Genomic DNA, 26,589 nt, shown 5'->3' with positions numbered 1-26,589 from the left:
AGCAACTGAACGCCTATGACAGATATGACAGCGGTGGCTGTGGCACCCACGGGTTGGCGACGGGGGGGGTGGGTTGATAGCCGTGCGGGGTCACGGAGCTACTTAGGTAGAAGAGCAAAGAGACACAAGCAGGCCAAGCTGCTCCAATAGAAAGAATATGGAGAGGTGGGCAGGATTTAAAGGGGGCCATAAACATGGCACCCCGGCTATAAACAGCACACTCGGTCCTGTCGAATGACAGCAATAATGTGCCATATGTCTTTCGACAGCGCGCCTCCCTTCCGGGCAGCGTCTGCCGTACATTTATTTCAGTAAAAAATGGAATTGGCGCCGGCCCTGACAAAGTCGCCGTCATGGTAAATGTTTTGTTCCCTTCATCATAAAACTCTGACATCCGTGACGAAAGAGTCAACAGGGCACGGATACTATTTGGATGTGGCAAAACAAACACAAATTCTGCTTCTGTGGTAGGCATGCTCGCTTGTTTGTTAGAACATTGCAATTGTTTGCTTTAATTGAAGGCATGATTTGCTGACAAGATTTATACCACACGTTTTACCGTCTATTTTTGCCTGACTCAAGTCACAGGTAAGGGATGTCACGATAAGTGGCAATATCGTGATATCGCAATATTAAAACTGCCGCAATATTGTTGTCGTCATGTTCACAATATTTAAAAGGAACACATTTGTTAAAAAAGTCAGGTTGATTTTCATTTGTGCCGTTCTAGCACCATCTAGTGGCTAGTTTATTAGTGCAATTTAATTTTCATTAGGGATTTTTTGGCCTTCTCTGTTTTGCTTGTCAAGCGATCAATGTGTGCTTGCATTAGCAAGTGCATCAATATTGTTATTAGAGATTGTAGGTGGTTTATATGCATTGCTGTTATGTACAAAAGCATACTATTGTGATTTTTTTTTCTTTTTTTAGTATGACCTCTCTTTTTTACAATATTGTGATCTTTTTTAAATATCACCAACACCCCCACAATATTGTGATAATTATCGTATTGTGACCTTTGAACATTAGGAGCCGGAAATGTTGGTCGCGATGGGTGCTGGAGCCTATCCCAGCTGGCTTTGGGCAGTAGGCGGGATGCACCCTGAACTGTTTGGCAGCAAATTGCAGCTTTAAGTGTTGTGTTTACAGCAATCTGTTGCAGTAGGGACCGAGCGGAAAAAAAAGAACACAACATAAGAATCTCTGTTTGCCGATTGTATTAGTTTAAATTATATGTAAATATTGTTTAAATTATATTTAAATAAGTGCGATAATATAATTTCAAAATTTTCTTATGCCATTGCCCTTAAAATGAATGGCTTGCAAATGATTTGATTAAAAAGAAAATGTGACGACTTCCACTAACAGTATAACTTAGCTCCTCCCCAAATACAAAGCTTGTCTCTCAGTAGTGACATATTACTCTGTGTACTTCTTTGAGACCAATTCCTATTTAGGGCTTTGGCGCCATCTGGTCATCGAGAGCACTGCAGAAAATATACAAAACTATGAGGAGCTTTCACCGAATGGAGGATAAATCCCTCTGAAAAAAGCGAACCGCAAAATACTTTCTCACTCTTTTTTTTTTTTTTTTTTTTTTGTGATAATGTGCATGTGCCTAAAGCTCAAGTAATAACTCGAACCCCGGAATAAAGCAACCGTCTTTTTGTGACTTCCTTGTCAAGGACTTTTATCCCCTGCCATTGTTTTATTCATGCCGAATAATCTACATAATCAGACTTTTTGTTACACAAATAGCAGATAATTGAACTGTGGGGCCAATAAATAGAGGACATGCGTCAGTTTTCATCTCGTTTGGTTGCGTGTATCTGTATGTGTATCACTGTCACCTCTGATCAAGGAGACATATGCCCTGCATCTTGATGCCGTTTTGGCTCCAATCCACTCCCACTCGGTGACAAAAAAAAAATGGTCAGGTCGCTCAAGCAACCTGTTAGCAGATGCGCCGTCTAACGGGGCAGTCATGTGCTTCTCTCCACCTGATTCATTTGCGCCTCTTGCAAATTCAACACCGCCGCGATGCGATTTCCTCCTCGCGGGTCGCCTCCAAGGTCGAAGCCTCGCGGGGACTCCCAAGAGAGGCTAACATCTCCAACGGTATTGTTATTTTTAGGAAAAGGGCGCCCTTGGGCCCTCGCTCTGATGTCTGGTCGATGCTAATAACTTTGGGGAGCGAGCGGGCAGCCGTTTGGGCATGTTTATGATGATCTGTCAAATACTGACAGTGAACTCAACCAGACGCTCCCTCGAGTCACCGGGGCGCCTCATCCTCACCCGCCGCCTCCTGCCGGACCGTGCGCATAAAGCGCATTCGGATGCTTACGGGTCTGTCTGCTCCTTTCTTGTGCTTTTTTTTTTTTTTTTTGTAGAAGTGGTTATAGACATTTGCCTCACAGTCATGAGATCTGGATTCCAACCAGCTCAGTAACCGAGTGGTAGTGTGTCCACCCTGAGACTGGGAGGTTGTTGGTTCAATTCCCGGCTAGGTCATAACAAAAACTGTCTGAAAAAAAAATGTGACTCTTTACCTTTGAGTGTGGTTGGAATTTGTGTTTTGGTTGCATCACCTTGCTGCTCAGCGGATGGGTCAAATGCAGACAGCAAATTTCACCCCACTTAGGTGGGTCTGACCATTAGTGATGCTTTAACTTAAATTATTTTCATTATGGTAGTAGCTTTCAATGATGTTTAATTATGTTTTGACGGCGGCAACATTTTTGAATCAAACATAATATGGTCTAAAGACATATTTGTTGGTTATTTTTCTTTGTAGTCTTTAGAACTGCTATTTTAAAACAAATGCTTTATTCCCGGGAATCTAAAATTGTCCAAATTCATCCTTTTATCATCAACCATGTAACTCAACAATTTTAAGAAAGAAAATTATTGTTGCCAATTTTAAACAGAAAAAAAAGAGAAAATGCTTCATTCCAGGTTACCCAACATTTTCCAAATTCATCATTTTATCATCAACCATATAATTGAACAATTTTCAGACATAATGGAAAATTAGCCTTACTTAAGTTGTGATTAAACTAGCTTTTACCATCAACATGATTGCTCGTCTATTACTGAGCTCTATATGTGAAGGCCAACATTTTAATCCATTATTTTTGTTGTTTTGTTGAGAATGAAATACTCCCAAGTGAAATTTCCATTCCATTTTTCATGGATATATATTTGTGGTCGGCACGGTGGTTGACTGGTTAGCACGTCCGACTCCCAGTTCTGAGGACTCGGGTTCGAGTCCAGGCTCTGGCCTTCCTGGGTGGAGTTTGCATGTTCTCCCCATGCCTGCGTGGGTCTTCTCCGGGTACTCCGGTCTCCTCCCACATTCCAAAAACATGCATGGCAGGTTAATTGGACACTCCGATTTGTCCCTAGGTGTGATTGGTTGTTCGTCTCTGTGTGCCTTGCGATTGGCTGGCAACCAGTCCAGGGTGTCCCCTGCCTACTGCCCAGAGCCAGCTGAGATAGGCTCCAGCACCCCCCGCGACCCTTGTGAGGAATAAGTGGTCAAGAAGATGGATGGATATATTTGTGGTTAAAATATAGCAATAATTTTGTGTCTACGTAAATTATGATCCTCAATTTTTATGGTGAGAGAAGTATTTTTTTTTCATAATTACAGAATTAATATGACCAGAGAGAATATGTTTAAATTGAATTGTATTATTTTTTTATCTTTTGAACGGATATTGTAAAATATAAATGGGTGGAAATATGTTATTTCACATTTTTAAGGCATCTTAGTTGAGATTGTGCAGGTGCACTTCAGCAGTCGGGATATTCGATTAATCCTCATAATAAACACTGAAGTAGACTGCACTGAAGGGGCTAATGATCGGGGGTGATTATTTTCCAAGCCTTTTGTATAGAAGCTTGGTGTCTTCGGAGAGACGATATTGTTCAAAAGTAATTACAGCTGCTTGTTTGGTGGAGTTGAAGCCTGAGCACAATGCTGGCAATCTCCTGTAGCAATATGGAGTTTTGTGGGAAAGTGTGGCGTGAAAAAAAGGCTGCTACTGGATTTTTGTTCTGCTGAAAAGACGGTGGGTTGATGACGGTTTTGCATCCTCTCCTGATCCGGTCTCCGTGGAAACAGCCGAGCACGGTTGCGGGACCCTTTTTTTGGGAACGCAGAAGCAGCGCGCTAACATTTCCGTCGTGGAAGAGGAAGATTACGTGGCGAAACAAAGGCAGGGGATTATCTCGGCACATGCTACAATGGCGCCACACTCGCCGGCCCCCGCTAACGGGCCTGCCACGGGCGGGCTTTGGAGTGGAGAACAAAGCTGGGGTCTCCCACCCATCCGACGCACACAGTTGGCTAATACGGCGACAATACCCAGCTGCCCGTCTACCGAGCAGGGACTTGGAATTAAGCATCATTATTGCTCCTCATTATGGACTTCAACACTGTTGACATCGAATATTTGCTTGTGACCTGGCAAGTGTGCACGTTAGTACAAGTATAGAAACTAGAAAACAAACTGATTTGGCAAGTGAAAAATCAAACCAAGTTGAGAGTCTGAAGTACAAAAGTAAAAATGAAATTTGGCAATACTCGTTTTGATAACTTGAAAAAAAAATGGGAAAAAAAAGTAGCTAGCTACACGTTTTATTTTTTAGACAGAAAATGTAACTGTAATTTAATTTACTGGAAAATTTGATTTAAAAAAAAAAAAAATATATTTTTAAAAATATTGGGAAAAAATATGCAAATACACAGTTTGGCAAATTTCAAATATCTATACTACAACGTGAGTAGGCCTAATAGGTTTTGTGGATTTGGAATAATATTACCATACACTAAAAATTTTTGGTGAGTTTATTTTTGTGAAGAAAAAAAGCACAAAATGAATTCTCGCGCTTAATGTTGGTTTGGTTTGGTTTGGTTGCTCATCTGTGGTCTATATGATCCAGTGAGAAAAGTCATAAAAAAAAAAGTAAAAGTAGGCAAAAAACTAAAATACAAAAACCTTACAGTGGAGTAAAAGAATGTTTGTGCTTCATTTACTTCTCAGCACTGACCTAAATGTGAACTTGAGTTTGTGGCCGCCACTGCACTGATTGAAATTATACACAAATGTGCACTAAATTTGACTTCCACACGATTTCAAGTCAATTATAGTCGTTTTTGAAGTTGCCTTGACAGTTGTTGGATGTATTGGGGGGGGGAACGTTTGAGGTCAGTTAAGTGAAACTGATGGAAAGAAGCGGCGTACAGCATATGATGGCGGGATAAAAGAGGCCAGCCAGGGGGAGAGATAAAGAGGACAGAGAGAGAGAGAGGGGAGAAATGAAAGGTATGGATGCAGAGGCGGCGACGGTGCGACGCCAAAAAGTGAGTTAGTCTGTGAGGGTTTTAAAATTCTGAAGTGGAAAGTCCCTCCATCTGTTATTGAGGAACGGTTCTGACTCAGTGATTTCTATGATTGGCCTTAATCCCAGCCGAGTGGAGGAGACAGAATGAAGAGCTTAGAGCAGACCCGCTCTCACTCCAGCGGCTGCCGCGACTCAGTCTGCTGCCCCCTCATGGAGCCACCGACCGCTGCACGGCTCTGAACCGCACTGAGCCGGGCCGACCCCCTCGGGCCGTGACACCGCGCTGACATTTTAATACTACGCCCGTTTGTCACCGGGCCCCCGCCGCACGTATTAATGCCCGCTGATGATGCCCTTGCGTCTCCTCAAATATCACGGAAGCGATACCGTTCTGATATGCATCTCGTCTGCTGCACTTTCTGCGCAGACCTGACACAGCTAATTATTCCAACGGGCTTAGTGCGTCAGCATGTAACGTGGCAGCTCCTCGCCATGGCACCAGAGGAACGGCCCGGTTTGATGTGCGAGTGTTTAAACTGTGATGACTTAAATATGTTACGCGGGTGTCCTTGACTTCAGACGGTACCTTCTTAACATTTAACAGCTAGACCGAACAGAGATCTCTAATTTAATTTCTCCTGGTCAAAAACAACAGTTGCAATGTCCATAAATAGGTCACGATCGATATGGATTTTTTTTTTTAGGCTGATGCCAGTTTCAATATTGCTATACAAACATGGAACCTATCAAAAGAAAGATTAGAAAAAAGTTTATATATTTATCTGTTTCTGGTTTGCAGCAATTAGTATTAGAATATAGCTAAGTTTCATCATTATAAACAAATCTGCTTAGAATTGTGGGGAAACAGCTTGATTTAATTATGGCCGTGGTTGATCTCTTATACTCTGCTGCCACCTGCTGGCCGTTTTTATAATTACTACCATTTTTTCACCCATTCTCTGCAGTTGAGAGGCTGCATCAAAGCATTCTAAAAAAAATAGATTAAAAAAAACAACATAAAATACCTATAAACACGTGTTTGGGACTCTTAATACATTTAAAATAGAACGTAATTATACGTTTTTGGGAGCAAATGAGTTCATCAGCTACGCATATAAAAGATATATAATAGGGATGTTCAAGACCACTTTTTTTCTTATATTATAACTTATATTTCCCAATATGGCATTTTTCTTTAAACTTTCACGAAATTAATGGCAATTTTCTATTCTTCTCTTTTCTAACTTCTAACTCTGGTTTGTAAAAAGTGTCGGGCGATACTATCCCAAGTAAGGATTCTTTGCAATAATCCCTAATTGAATAAAATAATTTTTTTGGTCCCTTAATGCTAACAACAATTAAGATAAATTACACGCAGGACTGTCTTACAACATTTTGTCCTTTAGTATTTGTTTAACTTTACAACAGAAACAAAAATAGGCAGAAATGATTTTATTTCTCTTTTGCAGGGGGCATATTTTTGTACATCATTATCATTGTCTTGTGTTGTAATGCGTTAATGGGTAAAAGCAAACAAAAAAAACAAACAAACAAAAAACAGCTATAATCAACTGATTAAAAGAGCCGTCCAATTAATCATTCAGGCCATATTTACGTAATTGCTATTCCTAATTGTCCTTTGAGATATCTGCAACATCATTTCATCAAAAACAAATCACTTTTGCTATCCACTTTTCAGATATTTTGGGCATTTTTAAGTCATGCTCCTCATTTCAGCACTCAGACATCATTAATCTATTAATTAATAACAACGACAAATCCAAGCCAGTCTAGCATATGCTGACATGGACTTTAAAGTGCATGTTTTGTAGGGCTTCCGTCTTGGACAGTTAACTTTCCACTTCAATGTGTTTTGGGTCATTATCTTGCTGTGTGAAGAAGGATTTTACAAAAACATTTGACATTTTATAGATTTTTTTTTTTTATATATATATATATATATATATGTACGATTTGACCTTTTCTATTTTGTAGTGGGATAAAATCTCTATGTAAAGGTGTATTTATTATACCAGACTACTATTTCACTTTTAATCTCACAACAGTTTGGGAATCCTTCCCATTGGCAAAACTATTCAGTCCACATTGTCCTCTCTTTTTTCCTTTCCGTAGCTTGTGATGGTGCATGTGTATTCTTGAATTGTCTATGCAAAACGAGGCAGAATATGAATTGATTTCCCCTTAAGGTACAAAAGAAACAATGCTGTCTTAAACAATAACGCCACAATGAAATAAAGCTTTTTGTGGCGCCGTAGTTGTCTTTGTTATAGAGCGCCATTTGAGAGACAGAAATAATAAAATGTGCCATTACTAAAAATGACCCGTACAAAGCCCACTTATGCGGAACAAGTGCACTCATTTAAGACGTTGCGTTATTTCCTGCCATAAACGAAGATGGAAAAAGTGCCATTAAAGATTTGACAGTGTGCCATTTCAAGTGCTTCTCAATCTCGCTGTGATAAATTGGAGCACAGAAAGATATGTAACATTAACAAGGCAAAGAACTAAGAAAGCACGGTGTAATGTGGGTAGTGGCCCGCCTCAGATCTTGTCCCAGTCGGCGGCTACGTAATCCGAACAGCAAGGCCCACAGAATATTGTGTTCTATTGCTATAAAAGCATGGAACCTATCAAAAGAAAGATTAAAGTCTCTTCTTTCATCAGGAAAAAAAAAACATGTTTCTATCTGTTTCCGTTTTGCAACAATTAGCATTAGAAGAGAGCTAAGTTTCATCAGTTTTCACAAATCTATTTAAAACTGCAAGTAATTTAGCTTTTTTTTCTACACGGACCTGGTTGATCTCCTTTGTTCTGCTGCCACCTGCTGGCCATTTGTGTAATGACTACCATTTCTGCAACCGTTCTTTGCTGTTGAGAGGCTGCATCAAAGCCTTCTGTATGCTCAAGCATAAAAAAAAGACAAAAAAATGTATAAATACGTCTTTGGGACACTTAAAACTTAAAAAAAAACAACGTATTTACACGTTATTGGGAGCAAATTAGTTAATATCATTCCAAGCTAGTTGTAACATACGTTGCTCATCACAGACGGGGCTTTAGCCACGGAGGTTACTATGGAGATGGCTTGAATGCCATAATTGTGTTTGCTGTGTGTCTCATGCCTGAGAGCAGTCAACCAAATTACAGATACATCATGGACAATTTATTTAAGTATGTTTGTAAAGTATACTTTGCGGCATTTCACAAAAAGCACTACAACCGTCAAGTCGGTTTTTGAGCATGTGGATGAGGATAATTTGAAATTATTCGTACAATAGTGAAGCGGATTACTGTCCTAGAGTTTTTGTCAACATGGACTGATGTAACAGTCTTTTCTACAACAGCTTTAATAGTAGTCTGCAACCATGACAAATTGTATACTACATGGATAATATGTGCTCAAGAGTCCCCAGCCTCACTCCTTTGATTGGGACGGATCACATCAGCCAATCAGTGAACAGTTTAGCAGCGCCCTTCCCTCAACACATCATTACGAGCGGCCTCAGCGGACTCGTTTCGCAGTTCCTCCGGCCCCCGATGTGCCGCCGGTCCAGCAACGAAAGCCGACGGGGTCATTCGGAACGGTTTCGAGTGGCCGCATTCAAGCCCGCAATCACGTACAGACCGCGTTGCGTTCCCTCAAGTGCCCTCTCGCTCAAACACACGCGGTGGGGAGCTGTTTTGCCAGAGCGTCCGTCTGGATAACGCAGGCGGCAGCGTGCGCGGCGTGGAGTGCCCTTTATGAGCTAATGCTTCAATGGAAGGGCCTCACGGGCCGCTGCAATCACGCAGGTGGTCCGGTGTCAAGTCGACGCTTAGCGCAGCATGACGCCGCCTGTCCCTGGTGGGCTGTCATTCCCCGAGAAAGACTTTGAGTGAACACACCTCTCCCCCTCTGGACCAGAGCAAACACAACCGTAATGAATATTAAAGATTATAATCGCCTCATGCTGAGCTTCACCTTCATCTTCTCGCTCTGTGATTTCACAGCGAGGCAATTCAACCTTTCACTGGCGGGATTTTTATGACAGCAGAGACGTCAACAAGAATCTTTGGAATTTTTGGGGATTGGATCATTACTTCCAGCATGGGCGTGACAAATGGATTTATTTGCCGTTCAGAACTTTGTCGGAATGCTATTGTTCTGTCAATCAATGATCGTTTTATAAATGATGTTATATTTTATAGTCGTGATGTTGTTTTTATTGGATTTATTGGATTTTGCTCCAAACAATAAGAGGGTTCCATTAATTCAGGTTTAAATGTCTTGTTGCATCAACTGGCTGCAGTATATGGAAGCATCAAATTGCCTATAGAGTAAACATTGACGGGCAAGTGTTCAAACGTACTCACAAATACATTTGAACGTATTTTAACCCCCGTACCTGTTGACTACAGAAACGTAGAACTGCCAATGTGGAGTAAACATCTTTGTCTAATGAATAGTAGTACGTTCTAACGTATTTCCAAATACGTTCGAACGTTATTAATATGCTTGAACGTACTTGCAAATATATTCAAACATACTCGCAAGTATGTTCAAAAATACTCACAAATACGTTCATGCATGTTTCAGAGTACGTTCAAACAATCTGAAACGTACGTTCTGCTTCCTGACTCTGATAGAGAAGCACGCAACATCGCTCTGCGAGTTCACGTTCTCTCAATCAACAACTTAAATATTACTCAACTTGTCATCTAATGAACTAATTTCTTGATCATCTGCGTCCTAGTGTATTATGGGGACGGGAATTAATAAGCTTCAGCTTCATCCCGTCAGCCCTTTTTCGTTTCGGGTTCATGCTGTTAACTGTATGTTGAAATTCGTCACAATGATTGTCCGAAAGGAAAAATGAACAAATAAAAACAAACAAAACAAAACAAACGTGTTTGTAAGCTAAATGCAACTAACATAGCATATTTTCCCAATATGCCACGGATTATACTTGCGCATGCAACGCGTGTTTAAATAAGTTCAAAACATACTTGCGAGTACATTTCGAAGGTACTGTACTTGTTGGCTAACTGCTACAAACATAGCATATTTCCCCATAATGACATGGGGTATTACTTACATGTGTTTGTAGCATTTAACCTACAAGTACGCTTGAGCATACTCGGGAATGTGTTTAAATGTACTTGTAATTACGTTTGAACATATTTGCAAGTACGTTTGAACATATTAATGATTAAAGTATTAAGTTACCCCCATATTCACTGTTAAGACTTGAGCATTGTTCAAATATGCCGCCACTAGCTGTAAGCTTGTAAGTCAAGGTAACACTGTACAGTGAATTTCTGCTCACTCCAAGACAGTTTCGTAAGTGAATGCTGAATCCCGAATAATCAGGGGTTAACTGTATATTTTTGTGTGTGTGTAAAATATGCACTTTGGTTCAATAAATGTTGGGAAACGAAGTAACTCTCCATTACAATTTTGGCCAATTAGTGGCTAGCTAACTACCATTATTTTTGAGTGCATATTTTTCATGCAAATTTTGCTCTGTTTCTGAATATGACCTGAATTAAATTGTCGGCGACCATCAATCAATGAAAAGTGTTTTGACTGCGGGCCGTAGCTCACATACGTTGTACGTAGTAGTCCTTGTGGACGGACATCGCCATCCATTCCCATCGCGTTTGTTTCTTGACCTTGCCGGAAGGCTCGCTGACAAATCATGCCGTCGTGCGTTGTAGATGGACGACGGCGGTATAACAATCAGGTACTTAAGTTGTGAGGTCAGCTCTCCCGGTGGCGAGTGTTGTGTGGGCCTGCGTTGGAAGCTTTTCTATTTGGTGCTGATCTAACCACGCTCATCCAGTCGTCTAAGCTGCTTGGGTCTCTGCCACCAGCAGGGCTCAGACAACTCCTTCCCGCATCTCTCACTCTGATTTATTGGCTGTTTGTCTTGCCCATCCATCTGGGCCGACGCCCGAAGACGCATGGCTGTTCGAGAGCGGCCATGCTGCGTTAAAATGCTGAGGAGAAGACGGGGTCCTGGAGGAGTAATGGCCGAATTGGGCGATTGGGGGGAGGGTGTATTTATCGGGAGATAGACAGAGTGCCGATAAGAGATTGTCGCTGTTGAAAAAGGCAGAATTAAAAAAAAAAAAAGATGAAAGAGAATCTCGATCATAGATCCTGAAGGGTTGTGAAAAGACAGGATGGAGGCTTTGTCGTAAATAGACCGTCGTTATTTCAAGGTTAGCTCAAGTTGAGGAATTTTGCACAGTTTCGTGTGAGGTTACTAAATGGCATGCAATGAACTAGTTTGCATTTTCTCATTGCCTCGTTAACATCAATGAGCCTCTTTACAAGCACATGTACACGCACGGACGCACGCACACGCACACACTCACTGTTTGTGCTTATAGGCTCCCGGGTTAATAATTTCAATGCACTAATTAGATCCTCATTTTGTTGATTCACTCCACTATGTGCCCATCAGGAGAAGAATGCAATCTTTAGTTAAAGGCTCGCTCAGGTGATTTTGAAAGACAAATTAAATAGCAGTACAGCAAAGTACGAAGAGGACATTTGGAAGAAGGGCTGCTTTTAGTATTGATTCATCAGTTTGTTGTTTTTTATACTGCTAATAAAGACAGAGCTAGATAGATAGATAGATAGATAGATAGATAGATAGCCTTTATTGTCATTATACAAGGATGTACAATGTCTCCTTTCAGTGCAGCCTATAAGTAAAATAGGAGATTAAAACAACCGAACAATAAATTCCTAAAATAACTGTCAAATATGAATCAAACATCATTAATATTTAAAAACACTTAAAAAAAGAAAAAAAAAGAAAAAAAAAAGAAAAGATGATTGCACAGCATTCCAGCCCGTAAATGTCCATTGCATTGAGTGTGTTTAAAATAAATGGATTCAGTGAGGGTTGCGCTGAGAGTTAAGAGCCATGATGGCTTTTGGATTCGATTTTGCAAGGGTTCATTGTTGGCTAGTATAAGCAACATAAAAAAAAATGAACGTGGGTCTTCACAATGGTTAGTAACTGGATTAATAATATAAGCAATGGTTAGCAGGATTTTATTTCCATTTACTGACATTTTTGTGTGATTAAACATGCCTCGAGTCAGATTGACCCAGGTTACATTATTGCTGCCCATCCTGAGACACAAACGAGGAGGTTTAACTGGCTGTGCCTCGGACCGGACGCGCATATAATAACCAATCAAAGCCCTGTTGACTTGTGACACTCACTGCTGATTTTCTGTTTCCTTCCAGAAACTGGCCAATGAGGCAGAGCAGCTTCAGAAGGATCACGAGTGGCAAGACGGAGTGACGGTAAAGTAGGACACGACCTCTCTTTTCCCTCTCTTCCGTGGACGACCTTCCCTTTCTCTTCTGGTTTCTTTTTCAGGCAACTGGTGTGTACACCTGTTCGTGGTGTATCCGTTACATTCTCTTCTGTTAAACGTAAAGCTGGGTACACACAGACAAATTTGTAACATATCAACTGATGTATCAAATGGGCGGTCATGCATAAGATGTTTTATTTTTACTTTTGCTCTTAACTCCATATGACCAACACAGCTCGTGTAGTAGCAAGCCTCACTTGTGAGAGGCAGAATGTTGCCACAGGGCATGCAGACTGCTGCAAAATAGAGTAAATGAAAGAATGGTAGTATAAGGAAGAAATCAAAGAAGCTAGGCTAACTGTTAACTTCTCTGGTAGCATCATTGGGGCAAAGTCGTCTCCTGGTTTCCTTTCATTTTGTCATCACAATCACGGCTCAGCCCGACCTTGTAAATATTGAACAGGTTGAATATTTCCTTATCCTAAAAACAAGGAAAACGAGGGGAAAAAAATCCAGTTGCCTCGACTCAACCTTTGCTGAGTCTCATGACGGAGAAGAAAAAACAACAACAATCTTTTATTGATATTGTTGCATTAAGTTAAAAACGACTTTGCCAATTATGTCATTAGGCTAATGATTCTCGGTCCCTGACTGCGAGCAGATTGTGACGGGAAATCATGGCACAGGATAATCACTCGGGAATATCTTTTGGGAAACATCTGATAATCAGGCCTCTGCTGACCTTGATAAGGGAGAAAAACTGTTAATGTTTGATCTGATTTCCTCACATAGATAGAGAGAGAGAGAGAGAGAGAGAGAGAGAGAGAGAGAGAGAGAGAGAGAGAGAGAGAGAGAGAGAGAGAGAGAGATAAATAGATAGAAAGCATTTAGCATAGCTAGCTAACATGAATTAGATAGATAGATAGATAGATAGATAGAAAGCATTTAGCATAGCTAGCTAACAAGAAATAGATGGATAGATAGATAGATAGAAAGCATTTAGCATAGCTAGCTAACAAGAAATAGATGGATAGATAGATAGATAGATAGATAGATAGATAGAAAGCATTTAGCATAGCTAGCTAACAAGAAATAGATAGATAGATAGATAGATAGATAGAAAGCATTTAGCATAGCTAGCTAACAAGAAATAGATAGATAGATAGATAGATAGATAGATAGATAGATAGATAGATAGAAAGCATTTAGCATAGCTAGCTAACAAGAAATAGATAGATAGATAGATGGATAGATAGATAGATAGATAGGCCTCACACCAGGATAATTGCTCAGTATAATCTGTTTGAAACATCTGCTAGTCAGAAAGAGCGAATCAGTCCCACTTTCTGATCATCGCTATGCGTGTACCCCGCTTAATGTGATCAGCATCACAGAGACGATGTACAACAACAACAAAATAAATTGGACACAAATGTACTTGTATGTGTATATGCGCACACGCGATGCAAGCACAGTAGGACAGGTTGTCATTTTCTTGGCTTCTGCCGTATTATTTATTCAACTTGAACATAGCATACTCTTGCTGACCTTTAAAGCTGAATCTGCTCTCAAAATCTTTAAAAAAACAAACAAAAACAAAAAACATAAACACACACGCATTGTTACAGAGGTTTGTGTATTTGTCTGTATCTGTCTGTGATCCTCACATGCACCAATAACTCAAATTTGTAAACACTCAAATGCCCCCACAAACACGTATGTAGCCGATCCACCTTCCCTGCTGTCATATCCTCTGTCTCCAGGGAGACGACTTCGCTGTCATGCTACACTTCCCACAAATGGATTTTTAACCCCCCTGTGCCTCCGGGGGGATGTTTGAGAAAAAGCTTTAACTGATTTCAAACGAATAATAATGAGAGCCACTTCCTTGCAAAGTCTCTTTTCTGTGTATATATATTTTTTTATTTAATATAAATTCACGCTTGCTTACACTCTGTCGCCGCGGCGTTCGGGTGACTGCGCTGGGCTTCGACCTTCTCTCGCCGCTCTTCTTTAGCCAGCGGCCGTGGGGAGATTTGATGCCTGCCTGGCTCACAAAGAGTCCGTTTCACAAGGTTGTAATCCAATATGGCGTCAATAGTTCTCTAGTGCCTACCTGCCTTCTTATACCAATTTTGTCCACGTGAATTTCTTGTCACCCATCTGCCTGTAGGACAGAATTTCTGCTCCCTTTTTAAAAAAAAAAAAATCTCACGGCACACCACCAAACAAATTTGCCACTGAAAGTATGACTTCTGATATAATAATGATCTCATTTCAATTTACTCACAAATGAACTTAATCAGTGTGTAATCTGGGCCTTTTTAATTGAACAGGATGCTGTTATGTTGTATGAATGGTAACAGGTGAACATGCAGGTTAGTCGAACCTTCTGCCATCTAATGAAAGAATATATAATTATTTTGAAAACAATAATAGACTTGGCAAAGTCGTGGACTGATTGTGACCACATTTTTTCCAACAGGAAGTTAGTTTTCTTCATCTTCTTCACCTTCTTTCTCTTAAACACACATGTATGTACGCATATCCCATACAGGCACTATAGTAAGTATTTTGCATACCAGTGTATACCACCAAAAAAAACCCGTAGCTTTCAAAGTAATCCTGAGACTGAGAGAATCGCTATTTTGTTATATTTATCTTTTTTTTCCCAGTTATTTATTTATTTTTTAAGGGTGTTTCTTTTACACATTTAAATGTGTTGAAGGCGTGTAGGAGGGTAATACTCTCAAGAAACAATGAGAATGCATCGAGAATCACGAGACGCCAAGCCCCCTTGGGCTGCCAAGATGCACAGAGGAACAGTGGTAATAATCCGACAAACACACACTTCTCGTTGTGGCTTAAATAGACAGTGAATTGATCTGATTGGCTGTGGCGATGCTAGACATGTGGCTAACAGGACTGACATGGAATTATCTGATTGCTTGTTGAACAGGTAAAGAGATGAAAGATCCTTGACATCACATAGCTCATGACATCACATAGCGTTTTTCCAGTTGAAACCAGATGATGGTTACATCAGTTCAAAACAGACACTTGACCTCACGGTCATGACCCAAACATCACCCTTGCATGACCCAAACTTAACCCTGGCATAAACAAGTCATGACAAATGTAAAATCATATTGACATGCTAACATGAAATTAGCATCGAGCAGCAGGAGTGATATTCCTTCAAAAAATATTCACACACAAACACCATTGGAACACATACACACAGATAATGTTACAGTGCTCAAAAGCACTCATTCTTGAAAATAAAGTTATATAATAGAGCTCAACTGTAACTTTCTTTTTCTACTCTTCTTATCCCATTAAGTCTATACTCTATGCATGTATGGCACTACACTGCCTCTAAGAGGCCAACACGGGCACAGCAGGTATTTATTGTTATTTATTGCTTTTTTCTTTTAAGTGTTATTTTAGCATATTATTATGTTACTTTGTTAGTAAAAAGTAAGCAAAAAAGTGAACAGGGATTAACGTCGGCTGCTCAGCGCCTTTAATTCTCCTCGTCTGTCCGGCTACCTGCCTCACCCCCGCCCTCACCCTTTTCCTCCCAACCAGCACACTAATTTACCTCTTTTTTCCTTATCAGCACGTGACTCTAATCAGGCATGAAAACAGTCAGAATATATCATATTGTTGCAAATAGCGCAGAGGAATCCTAATAGCGCCCCTCTATTAATAATGTATTGGAGCTGATTTCATTTGCCTTTATAATTAGGCCAGGTAATGAATCCCAGCAGGGGCGACTGTGAAACCATTAAAGAGAAATCTCATAGAGGCGGAGGACGGACGGAGAAGCCAGGGGGAGGGGAGGGGGGGGGGGGGGGGGGGGGGGGGTCGAGTTGATATGCCTCAACCTCGCGAGAAGATTCTTCTTGTTTGTAGATTTTTGTGCCTTCCTAATTTCTCTTTGGCTGAACACTCTGCTGACTGACAGTCTAATTAGATTAGAGCTGCATGCTCTTTGGGCACATTAGGAGCGATGCAGCCGTGCATTTTAAACTGGCGGGTGGAGCAGCCTGTCAAAGCCACAGAAAAGGTGTTTATGCATGGGAGACGGTGCATTTAATTGCGCGTGCTTGTGTGGGTGGGGACCGGCAACTGCATAAATAGGATTGTATTTTAGGAGTGCATTTTGTTTGATTATTATTATTTCCCCCAAGGACATCACGTTTTGAATGTTTTCTTTAGTGAGCGGGATAACACATAGGCTATTTCCACGAAATTTGGTGACGGCACTTAGCCTTATTCAAACAAGTGGTTCTCAAATGTTCCTTACAGGAGAAACGTTTTATCCTGGGTAATCTTCATGACAACTAAGAATATACTACCACGTGTTACCCCGAAAATGCCTTATCCTCATGACTACCAGGAAAAAAAAAAAATTGTCCAATCATGTTTATTTTGATATTCCCCGATCTTTGTGAAGTAACTGGAGTACTGCAAAATAATTTTTTGAAAAAAAAAAAAAAAAGGTTTTATTTTTAAACTATGATGTGTCCACTACAGAGGACATTTTCTAAAACTTAAATGCTATGCTCAAATACAGTTAAAATCATTCAAACAATACTTTAATCTGTTCTCAAGAGTCTTATAGAAAACATGCTAACAACTAGGGGTGTCACGATTCGCCAACTCCACGATTCGATTTAAATTTCGATTTTGGGGTCACGATTCGATTTTTTTTTCGATTTTTTTTTTTTTTTTTTTTTTTTCGCTCCCCCACTTTATATCACAGAGGCATATGCTTCTGTAGGCTAAGGCTAGTCTATGATCATTGGTTCTATTCATTGTACAGTAAATCTTATTTCAAAAGATCGGCTACATATAGGTGATGCAATTTCCATATTATTTTTGTGTAAATTTATGTAATATATGATAATTGACATTAGGCAGGAATGATCAAATTCAAAGAATTTATTTACAATATAAAGTTAACCGTCTTGTTCTTACTGAAGTGTAAAATAAAAAATAAAAAAACAAAAACAAAAAGTCACAGTGGGTGCCTGCCATCTATTGACTGTTTTTGGTTACAACAGTGTGCTGTGCGTTCCTCTTAAAATAATGTGCAATGTGCAACAACAACAAAAAATATATTGTATCCAAAGTCATGGAACAAATACAGCCTGAACAAACTATATCCCAACATTTACAGTTGCTGGGCATACTGTAGCGTGGTTCAAGTACACTAATTAAATGTTTGAATCCAGCGTTTTCCAAGGCTGCAGGTCTGCTGCTATAAATAGACCTATGGATCTGGCGTTTCGCGCGAGCTGAAGTGTGTGGAAGTTTCACTGTAAATGAGGATGAAATAGTTGGTTGGACCGTTGTTTTCCCACTTCTAGTTGAATTTGATAAATCTAAATCTTTGTGATGCCTGCGTAAATGTCCCGTCATGTTTGTCGTGTTTCCCGTTGTTACGGCTGGCGGCTCGGGCCCGCCGCCGGCTCCGCTCCCCTAGTATGTATGTGTGTGTTTGTGTCGGCTGGTGCCCGTATAATGGTACTTCAGTTTGAATGCGCCAGCGCGACACTCTGATTGGAGGACTGTGCCAGCGCGACACTCCGATTGGACGACTGTGCCAGCGCGACACTCCGATTGGACGACTGTGCCAGCGCGACGCTATTGTGTATCCGTGTATTATACCCCTATTGGTTATTGTTGTTTCTCCTCCGTTCTGTCAGTTCTGTCAAATGCGGTTATTATTTGTTCACCTTCCACTTTCACTCCCTTGTCAAACCCCTGCCTGAAATTTCAATTAAAACTACTCAGATGTTAAAGTCGACCCGTGTTTATCTACTCTATATTTTCTGTTATTGTGTTACTTCCCTTCCCCTTGACGAGCCGGGCGTAACACCGTGGCCGAGTACAGTACGCGCACATAGCATATCTTGCAACTGTGGTCTTTTTATCGACAACGTGAACGTTGTCGACATAACTCACCGGGAACGCAAAATGTTTCCAAACTGGTGACGAGAGAAGCGGGAGCGGCTTGAAGCACCATTGCTGTGTCTGTCCGCGCTTGCCATCATGACTGCAGGAGAAGTCAGCTAACAAGTGCCGTTAGCTAGTAGCTGAATGGCTGCGTCTCATTTGCTTTCCTGGGAGGTGGCGGTGGCGGCGGTGGCGGCGGGCGCGGGGGGGGGGGCATCGAATCGTGTGTCCTCTCTTCTATTTCGATGCTCGAAATCGTGACGTAATTTCGATCGATTTCGATAAAAAATCGAAATCGTGACACCCTTACTAACAACATTTAAAGCCTAAATTTGTTCAATAAAAAGTGTTATACATTTTCTTTTCCTCTTTCCTAAAAAGTGCTCGCACTGAGGGAAGCCATTTTCTTTTATGAGTGCTTCCATTTTTTTCTATTTTTTTTTGGGGGGTGGGGGGAATAAAACCATCCCAATATTTTGGGGGTGTCATCAGAAGTACACAAAATATCAAATAAAAATAAATAAAATTTTTTGTTTGGCAATATGTTTACCCCTAAAATAAAAATAAAAACAAAATTGCCAAAAATGAAAACCCCGATCATTTTCTCCCGATACCGATCAGCTGAAAATGACGTGATCGTGACTTGGTTTCCGATCATGTGATCTCGATCGGGACATCCCCCAAAAAATTCTATGTTGTATTATTGTCACAGGCAACAATAACTTTATGTTTAATTTCCTATTTCTCTATGGTGAAAAAGCTAAACTTTTGTTGCAGAGATACAGTGAACACAGTCATGAATATTACTTCCCCTAGTGGCTAGTGGAAGCTAGTTGACTAGCCCTTCAAACATCCACACTCGCCTTTAATGAGTTTTATTAGACTTAGACTTAGACTTAGACTTAGACTTGACTTTATTGATCCCTTTGGGATGGCTCCCTCTGGGAAATTTACATGTCCAGCAGCAATGAGAACAGATAATAAAATAGAAAATAATTCAATCAATCAATAAATAAGGTTATTACACCAGATATTGAATTAATAATAATAATAATAAAATGAAAAATAAAAATTCAATCAATCAATAAATAAGGTTTATTACACCAGAGATTGAATTAATAATAATAATAATAATAATAATAATAAGAAGAAGAAGAAGAAAAATAAAATAAAAAAATAAAAATTCAATCAATCAATAAATAAGGTTATTACACCAGAGATTGAATTAAATAAATTAAAGTACAGTAAAGTACCATATTTCTGTTTGTAGGCTATATTTGGTCAAGCCCTCGAAAAAGGTGACATCATCACATCGCAAGTGGCCCGCCCGTCCCTCATCCCATCTGTTATTACAGCAGCGGTGGGCCGGCCAACGTGTTGCGAGCACTTTGACTGCCGCACATTATGGATGTCACAGTGTTGATCGTAACAAGCGCCGCGATGGTCGTCCGGGGTTTTAAAGCCATCGGAATGAAATGGTGTGTGAAATGAACATTAAAGCGTCGGCCGGGATTGCTGATGATTTCTCAAGGTCAGGTACCCGTCCCTGCGCGACGCAGCGTCGATCCAAAGGGAACGTAACCGGTATTTTCTTGCAGCGCAGCAAACAAAGAGACACATTTTAAAAAGTCCCTTTGTTTTGTTTTGTTTTGTTTGTTAAATGGGAAGTTGGCAGAGAGTGTGGGTACTTGGAAATGCCCACATGGAAAGGCACTGCGGTGTCATTGCTTTCTTTTTTACATTTTTTATTTATTTATTTTTTCTCAGGAATCAGACCATAAAACAATTGTGAGTCCCTCGGTCTTCCACCAAGTAGCTGAATGTGCACATACTGGACACCACTGAGGGCAATGCAGTTTTGCACACGCTGAACTTGTTTTTCTTGCGCAAAACTACTTTTTCAAAGGCATTAAGATGCCTTTGATTTCTTTGAGTTGAATAGGGCTGTGTATATCTCTAGGCAATTCGATACGGTTTTCAAACTTTTCGTTATGTGGGGTTTGAAACAATTCAAGGACAGATTTGAAAGTGGAATGATTCGATTCGGTATGGCTCAGTTTGACTTTTTTTTGTCATACATTTGAATGAACTTTTCAGTTTCGCAAGTGTGCCATTTCCTCTATATAGAGAATCTCTATATAGAGGAATATATATTTATATATTATCGATATATTGCTCAGGTAAGAAATCCATGATAATCTACGATAAAACTAATCATAAAATAATAATAATAATATTAATAATAATAATAATAAATACAACTTTAAAAATCAAATAATTCATAATGAAATAATGTAAAAAAATATAAATATAATATAAATACATAATATATAAATACATATAATATATATATATATATATATAAAATATACTACTACTAATAATAATAATAATAAGAAGAAGAAGAATCATCATCATCATCATCATCATCATAATCATAAATAAATTATATAATAATAATAATAATAATAATAATAAAAACTAGCTCATACGTCTTCTTCGCCTGAAGACTTGCGTCCATTTCCCCGCCACGCTTATGAGGCACTCCCCCTAGTGGCCCGCCAAATAATTGTTCAATAAGTCATGATCAATGGAGCCGTTATAGTGGCTGTATATTAACTACAAATATCGCGATACTTGCGTAGACGTATCGATAATCTATCGGGAGACACGATACAATGATTTATCGCGATATTGATATATCATCCCAATCTTAGTGAATTTTATATATGTTTTTGTAAATCCAAAAGATTTAATCGAAATGACTTGGTCGACATTGCTTAACGAAACACACTGTAAAAAAAAGAATTGCCGACATAGCTGCAGCGTTTTTACAAAACATTAAATTAGTGTCACTTTAAAGCAGTTGGGATCATTTTTTGAACTCGTATTGTACACATGATTTGCCCGTCCCTGCATTAAGGAAGGGTTGTCGTATAAACACTCATCTCGGCCGCGGGCCTGCCACGGCTGACGGCATTCTGACGCAAAGTGCAAACACACTGGACGAGATTGGCCGGCAGAAAGGACAGAGATTGCGGAGATCGCGGCGAGACATGTCATTTCCATCAGATTGCGACGTGGCAGCCGTTGTACGTTTGAAATGCATTAGCGCTAATAGCGCTACCATTAGGGAAGCGGCGAGGGAGAGGGGCCTGCTTGATGGCTTGACAAAACTGGCGAAAGGGAGTGACAAAGCCAGGCGCCGAGGCGAGAGGGAGCGAGAGGTGCGAGAGAGACGGAAACAAAGACGGCGCCGTCTTCCAGCCCATTTAGTGCAATCATCGCTCGCTAATCAATCAGGCCTCTCATCACTGGATGGCGCAAACGCTCGCGTTCGCTCCTCCTGGCTGTCAGACGCCTTCGTGCCTTCTCTCCACTTGCCGGGCAATTTGGTGCCCAACGCTGCGGCTTCCAGTGGACAATAATAAGGGAAATGCAAATAATGAACATTAGTGAAAAATATTTGGCATAGTGGATGAGTGGTTAGCACGTTCGCCTCCCAGCACTGAGGACGCAAGATCGAGTCCAGGCTTCGGCCGACCTGAGTGGAGTTTGCATGTTTTCCCCGTGCCTGCGTGGGTCTTCTCCGGGTACTCCAGTCTCCTCCCACATTCCAACGACACTCATGGAAGGTTAATTGGGCGCTCTGAATTGTCCCTCGGTGTGATTGTGAGTGTGGATGGTTGTTCGTCTCCGTGTGCCCTGCGGTTGGCTAGCAACCAGTTCAGGGTGTACCCCGCCTACTGCCCGTAGCCAGCTGGGATAGGCTCCAGCACCCCTTGTGAGGAAAAAGTGGCTCAGAAAATGGATGAATGGATAAAATGTCTATAATTTACTATTTTCATATTCAAACAATAAATGTACCCCAAATGATAACCCTTAACCAATTCATACAATTAAAAAAAATATTACATTGGTAATGAAGTGCTGCTTCCATAAGTGAAAATATAACCCATGTTTTATTGTCTTTACATCTCAAACTCCTCACACCATCCCAGGTTGTCATGGTAATAAAAAAAACATACTTGGAATTGGCCCTAGAGTGGAGAAGGGTTAGCAGTGACTATTTTGCCTGAGACAAGACCGCCCCCTCAAAACAGGCTGTTTTCATTGAGGCTGCAAAAAAAGTGTGACTGTAACTCTTGACCACTGCGCTAATTTGACAAAAGCATGTCGTATATGTGTTTTTGAGACACCTTGAGAACTTTAAAATTGACTCACCAACTGGTTTTGTCAAAATAGCAGGGAAACTTTAAAAAACATAAAAGGAAAAAAAAAAGTTTTCTCTGCTTTAAATCGACCATTGATGTGAATGTGAGTGTTGAAAGCTTCCCTGTATGTGTCAGCCCTGTGATGAACAAGTGGCCAGTCCGGCTTTTTACCCTGTGGTGAAGCGAAACATGATGATTATTATCCAGAACCGTGGGCGGACGTTTCACCTCCCACTGATGTCCAGCTGCAGTATTTAGCGCACGCCTCTAAGACACCAATGTTCTTTTCTGAGATGTGACGTGAGGGGACGAGAGAGTTGGGGGGAGGGGGGTTGGGGGGGGGTGTTCAGTTGACCTTTCACAGAGCCTCTATTTGAGATAATTGGCCCTTCAGAGGGAGAAATCGTGTTGGTCGCTCTCATTCAAGCCCCTCACAGCTACCAGCTCCATTAGTAACCGTATACATTAGTCACATTCTATGTGGTGAAATCGAAAGAAAAGAAGGAAGATCGCAGTCTGTCTTTGTGTCATTGTTCCTTTTTATATTTTGTTTCGCCTCACTGAGTCATTCATTTTTCGATACCACTTATGCTCATTTGAAGTTTTGCTGCTCTTGACGAGTGTACATCAACGGGGGATGGGTAAGGGCGGGTCTGATGCTCCTCCACTGTAAATTTCAAGCTGAGAAGCAACTTTATTGATACACAGCCACCAGTAGATGGCAGCAATCTACCATTTTAGATTGAGATCAGCCCAGTTTGAGACTTACCTTTTTTTTTTATAGTTTTTTTATAGTAGTTTTTATAGTTTTTTTTGTTTTTTTTTTCCCAGTGATGGGGAGAGGCTGTTGGTCATTTGGTAGATTTGGTGTACAGTCAATCCACATTTAATTGAAACTATTGAAATGCAGAGGTTTTTTTTGTTTGTTGTTGTTTTTTGTTTTTGTTTTTTTTAACCCCCATAAAATCTTCACAATTGCTGATAAACCTCCAACATGCATTTTACACAACAGGCAGGGATTGGCCCCCAAAAAATAAAACAAAAGATAAATAAAATGAAATAAAATAAAAAAAGAAAAATATATTAAAACTAGACTAAGTGCAATTTCTGGAGAAATTGTGTGGGAATGCTGAAAGCTGAATGCTAAGGTTTGAATGCATGTGGAATGCTTATGAAATAAATTGAGAGATAAATTATGAAATTCTAACCCCCTGGTTAGTGGACAATGCTTTTTACCCCCGGTCAGTATCAGACACCTGGTAATGATGATAAGTTATATGTATGAAAGTGGGCGTGGAAAGTGATACTTGGAAAAAGTTCAATATCTGTCCTATTGAAAATAAATGGGGAAAAGTTGATATTAAATGTTAAATTGTGCAAATACTGTAAGTAATGTGGAATCATTATCCAGGTAGGCATGAATTTTTGAAGCTAGTTGAAATTTGAACAATATAAATTGGAAGTATTGTGTGGGATTTGTTACGCGGCATAAAATGTGGAGAATAAACATATTAACATATGTGGGAATGCTTCAGCATTCCCACAAGCATTACAAATTATTCGATTAATAAAAAAAAAAAATATATATATATATATATATATATTATTTATTTATTTTATTTAAATATTGGGGGGTGTCTGGGAACATGTGAATAATAAACTGATGTCACTGTACAGTTCTGAACAGAATATCCTGTGCGTCTTGAAAAAGTCCAAATGCTCTCAAAATTGCTGCCAGTGAAGGAGTTAGGCATCACGAGTCTTCAATGAATCTAGCATATATGTTTTTAGAATGTGGGAGGAAACACTCGAGAGAAAAGCACACCAACATAACCCTCAGAAATGTAAGGCAGACACGTCAACCAGTAATCCACTGTGCTGCCCCACACAAACATGTGCTTTCTGCATTCACTGATTTTATACTGTTTGGCCTCCTTCCCCGAGTGAGCCCGCTGCAGTCCCGCGATGTTAAAACTGGACGCGGACATCCTGCAGCAAAAAGCGTAGACGAGTGCGATAGTGGCCCCAACAAAATGTTGTGTCAGCAACATCTCAATCAAGGCTTTCTAAACAATTCCGTAGAGTCGGGCTGTGCGGCGCTGCTTTGAAATACGTTGCGTCTGTTTGAAACTGCGATAAACATGGCCACATTGTGTAATCACAAATAAACTCCAGCGATTTCCTCTGTGGGCAATCTCCATTTTTTTGTGATAGTGTTTCTTTTCCCGCCTGCTGAGTGTTTTAGGCAGCCCATAAACAGTGTTATCACTCATTCCCCAAACACAGAATGGACTTCCATCTGTTTTTTTTTTTTACTGGAAAGGAAATAATGACATGGGAGCTACCTGGGGAAAATGATTTTTTTTTTTTTTTTTTTATTACAATAGCCTTCTCCTTCCTCCTCAGCTTTCCAGGATGTTAGATCCGGTTTCCGTGGTAACTTTACAGAGATTATTTTAATCTTGATTAGGAGAAGACTGATATTTTTCTTAAGTGGCCATCCCCACTTTGATCTTTTTTCACACCTCACCTTGTATTTGTCTGCTTCAGGAGAAATCAGAAGATTGTTGGTTCACATTCAGAAAACAGGTGAGCCATGATTGGTTGTTACCCGAGCCCTGAGCAACTGTGATGTCATTTTCAGTCGACAGCAAGTGACAAAATGGCCGCCCATTGAGTTGATTTTGCTCCTAAACTGGTATTCCACAAATGGCAAAGTTGTGGAGTTTGTATTTTAAAATATTGTGACGCCGATATTTTCCCGTTTACTGAAAATGAATATCGGCATCAAATATCGGTTATCGGCATGACTACTAATAATCACTATCGGCCCTAAAAAAAACAAAAAAGAAACATCTGTCAATATCTAGAATAGAGCCAAAAGAAAAGTTTAGGCATCAGTGTGGGTTTATCAAACTGTGATGCAGCATGTTAGCCAGAAGGGATGGTGGATAGACCCTCCCTGCAGCCCCCCACCCATGTCTAAATCCCATCGATCGATGGCCCTGCCTCACAGGAGATGACAATCAATAAGCAAGTGAAATCCAGCAAGCCGAGCCTCTGCTCTGCTTGATTTTCTCATTTCTACACGCTCTCGCACACATATAACCAACACCCGTGAAATGTTATTTGAAAGTCTGAAGAACCTGTGGCCCCTTGGCCCCCCTCTGGTCGCAGCAGGGTCGTGAATAGCCCGACGCCAATAACAATTTGGTCCAGATTTGAACAATTGAGCAAATATTAAAAGGCGGCAATATCAGTTGGTTCCTTTAGCCATTTCTGCATGAAACACCTGGAGGATATTTAGCCTTATTAGTCGAGATGAACCGATAGATAGGATGAGGCAATTCAGGTAGAAGGTACAGGTTGGGAATAGAAAACGTGGCAGTATCAAGTTATGGCGCCCCCTACTGATATAATGTTAAATTGTAAAGAAGCTTTATGGACACCACGTATTAACAATATCCAGTATCAAATATTCTGCCTTTGCAAATATAGGGTTCAGTTTTGGGTGCTAATTTAAACAGTATCTTTTATAAAATAATCTAAAATAATCAAAACAGAGCTGTGTCTCAATTTTGGCTACCCGAGAGAGTCCTAAATATTAGCAGTCACAATATTGTGACTGGTGGCTGTTTACAGGCAATATGAAGTGTTTGGCGGTAGCATGTGTAATTGTACTTTTTTGCACTGGTTAAGACGCGTGTCCTTGGTGCAA

General features: G+C 40.3%; 1 protein-coding gene across 3 annotated transcripts in view; it reads left to right on the top strand.

Annotated features, from left to right (window-relative positions):
- Positions 1-26,589, top strand: part of cacna2d2a (calcium channel, voltage-dependent, alpha 2/delta subunit 2a) — a 169,160-nt gene that overhangs the window by 72,345 nt on the left and 70,226 nt on the right. For all 3 annotated transcript variants that reach the window (XM_077530816.1, XM_077530815.1, XM_077530817.1), the window contains exon 4: positions 12,617-12,676. In XM_077530816.1, coding sequence (XP_077386942.1) covers positions 12,617-12,676 — 60 coding nt within the window. The remainder of the gene's footprint in view (positions 1-12,616; positions 12,677-26,589) is intronic.

Source organism: Festucalex cinctus, chromosome 8 (genome assembly GCF_051991245.1).
Source record: "Festucalex cinctus isolate MCC-2025b chromosome 8, RoL_Fcin_1.0, whole genome shotgun sequence".
Taxonomy (NCBI): domain Eukaryota; kingdom Metazoa; phylum Chordata; class Actinopteri; order Syngnathiformes; family Syngnathidae; genus Festucalex; species Festucalex cinctus.
Note: the sequence above shows the minus strand (reverse complement) of the source record. Positions and strands in the feature narration are given on the sequence as shown.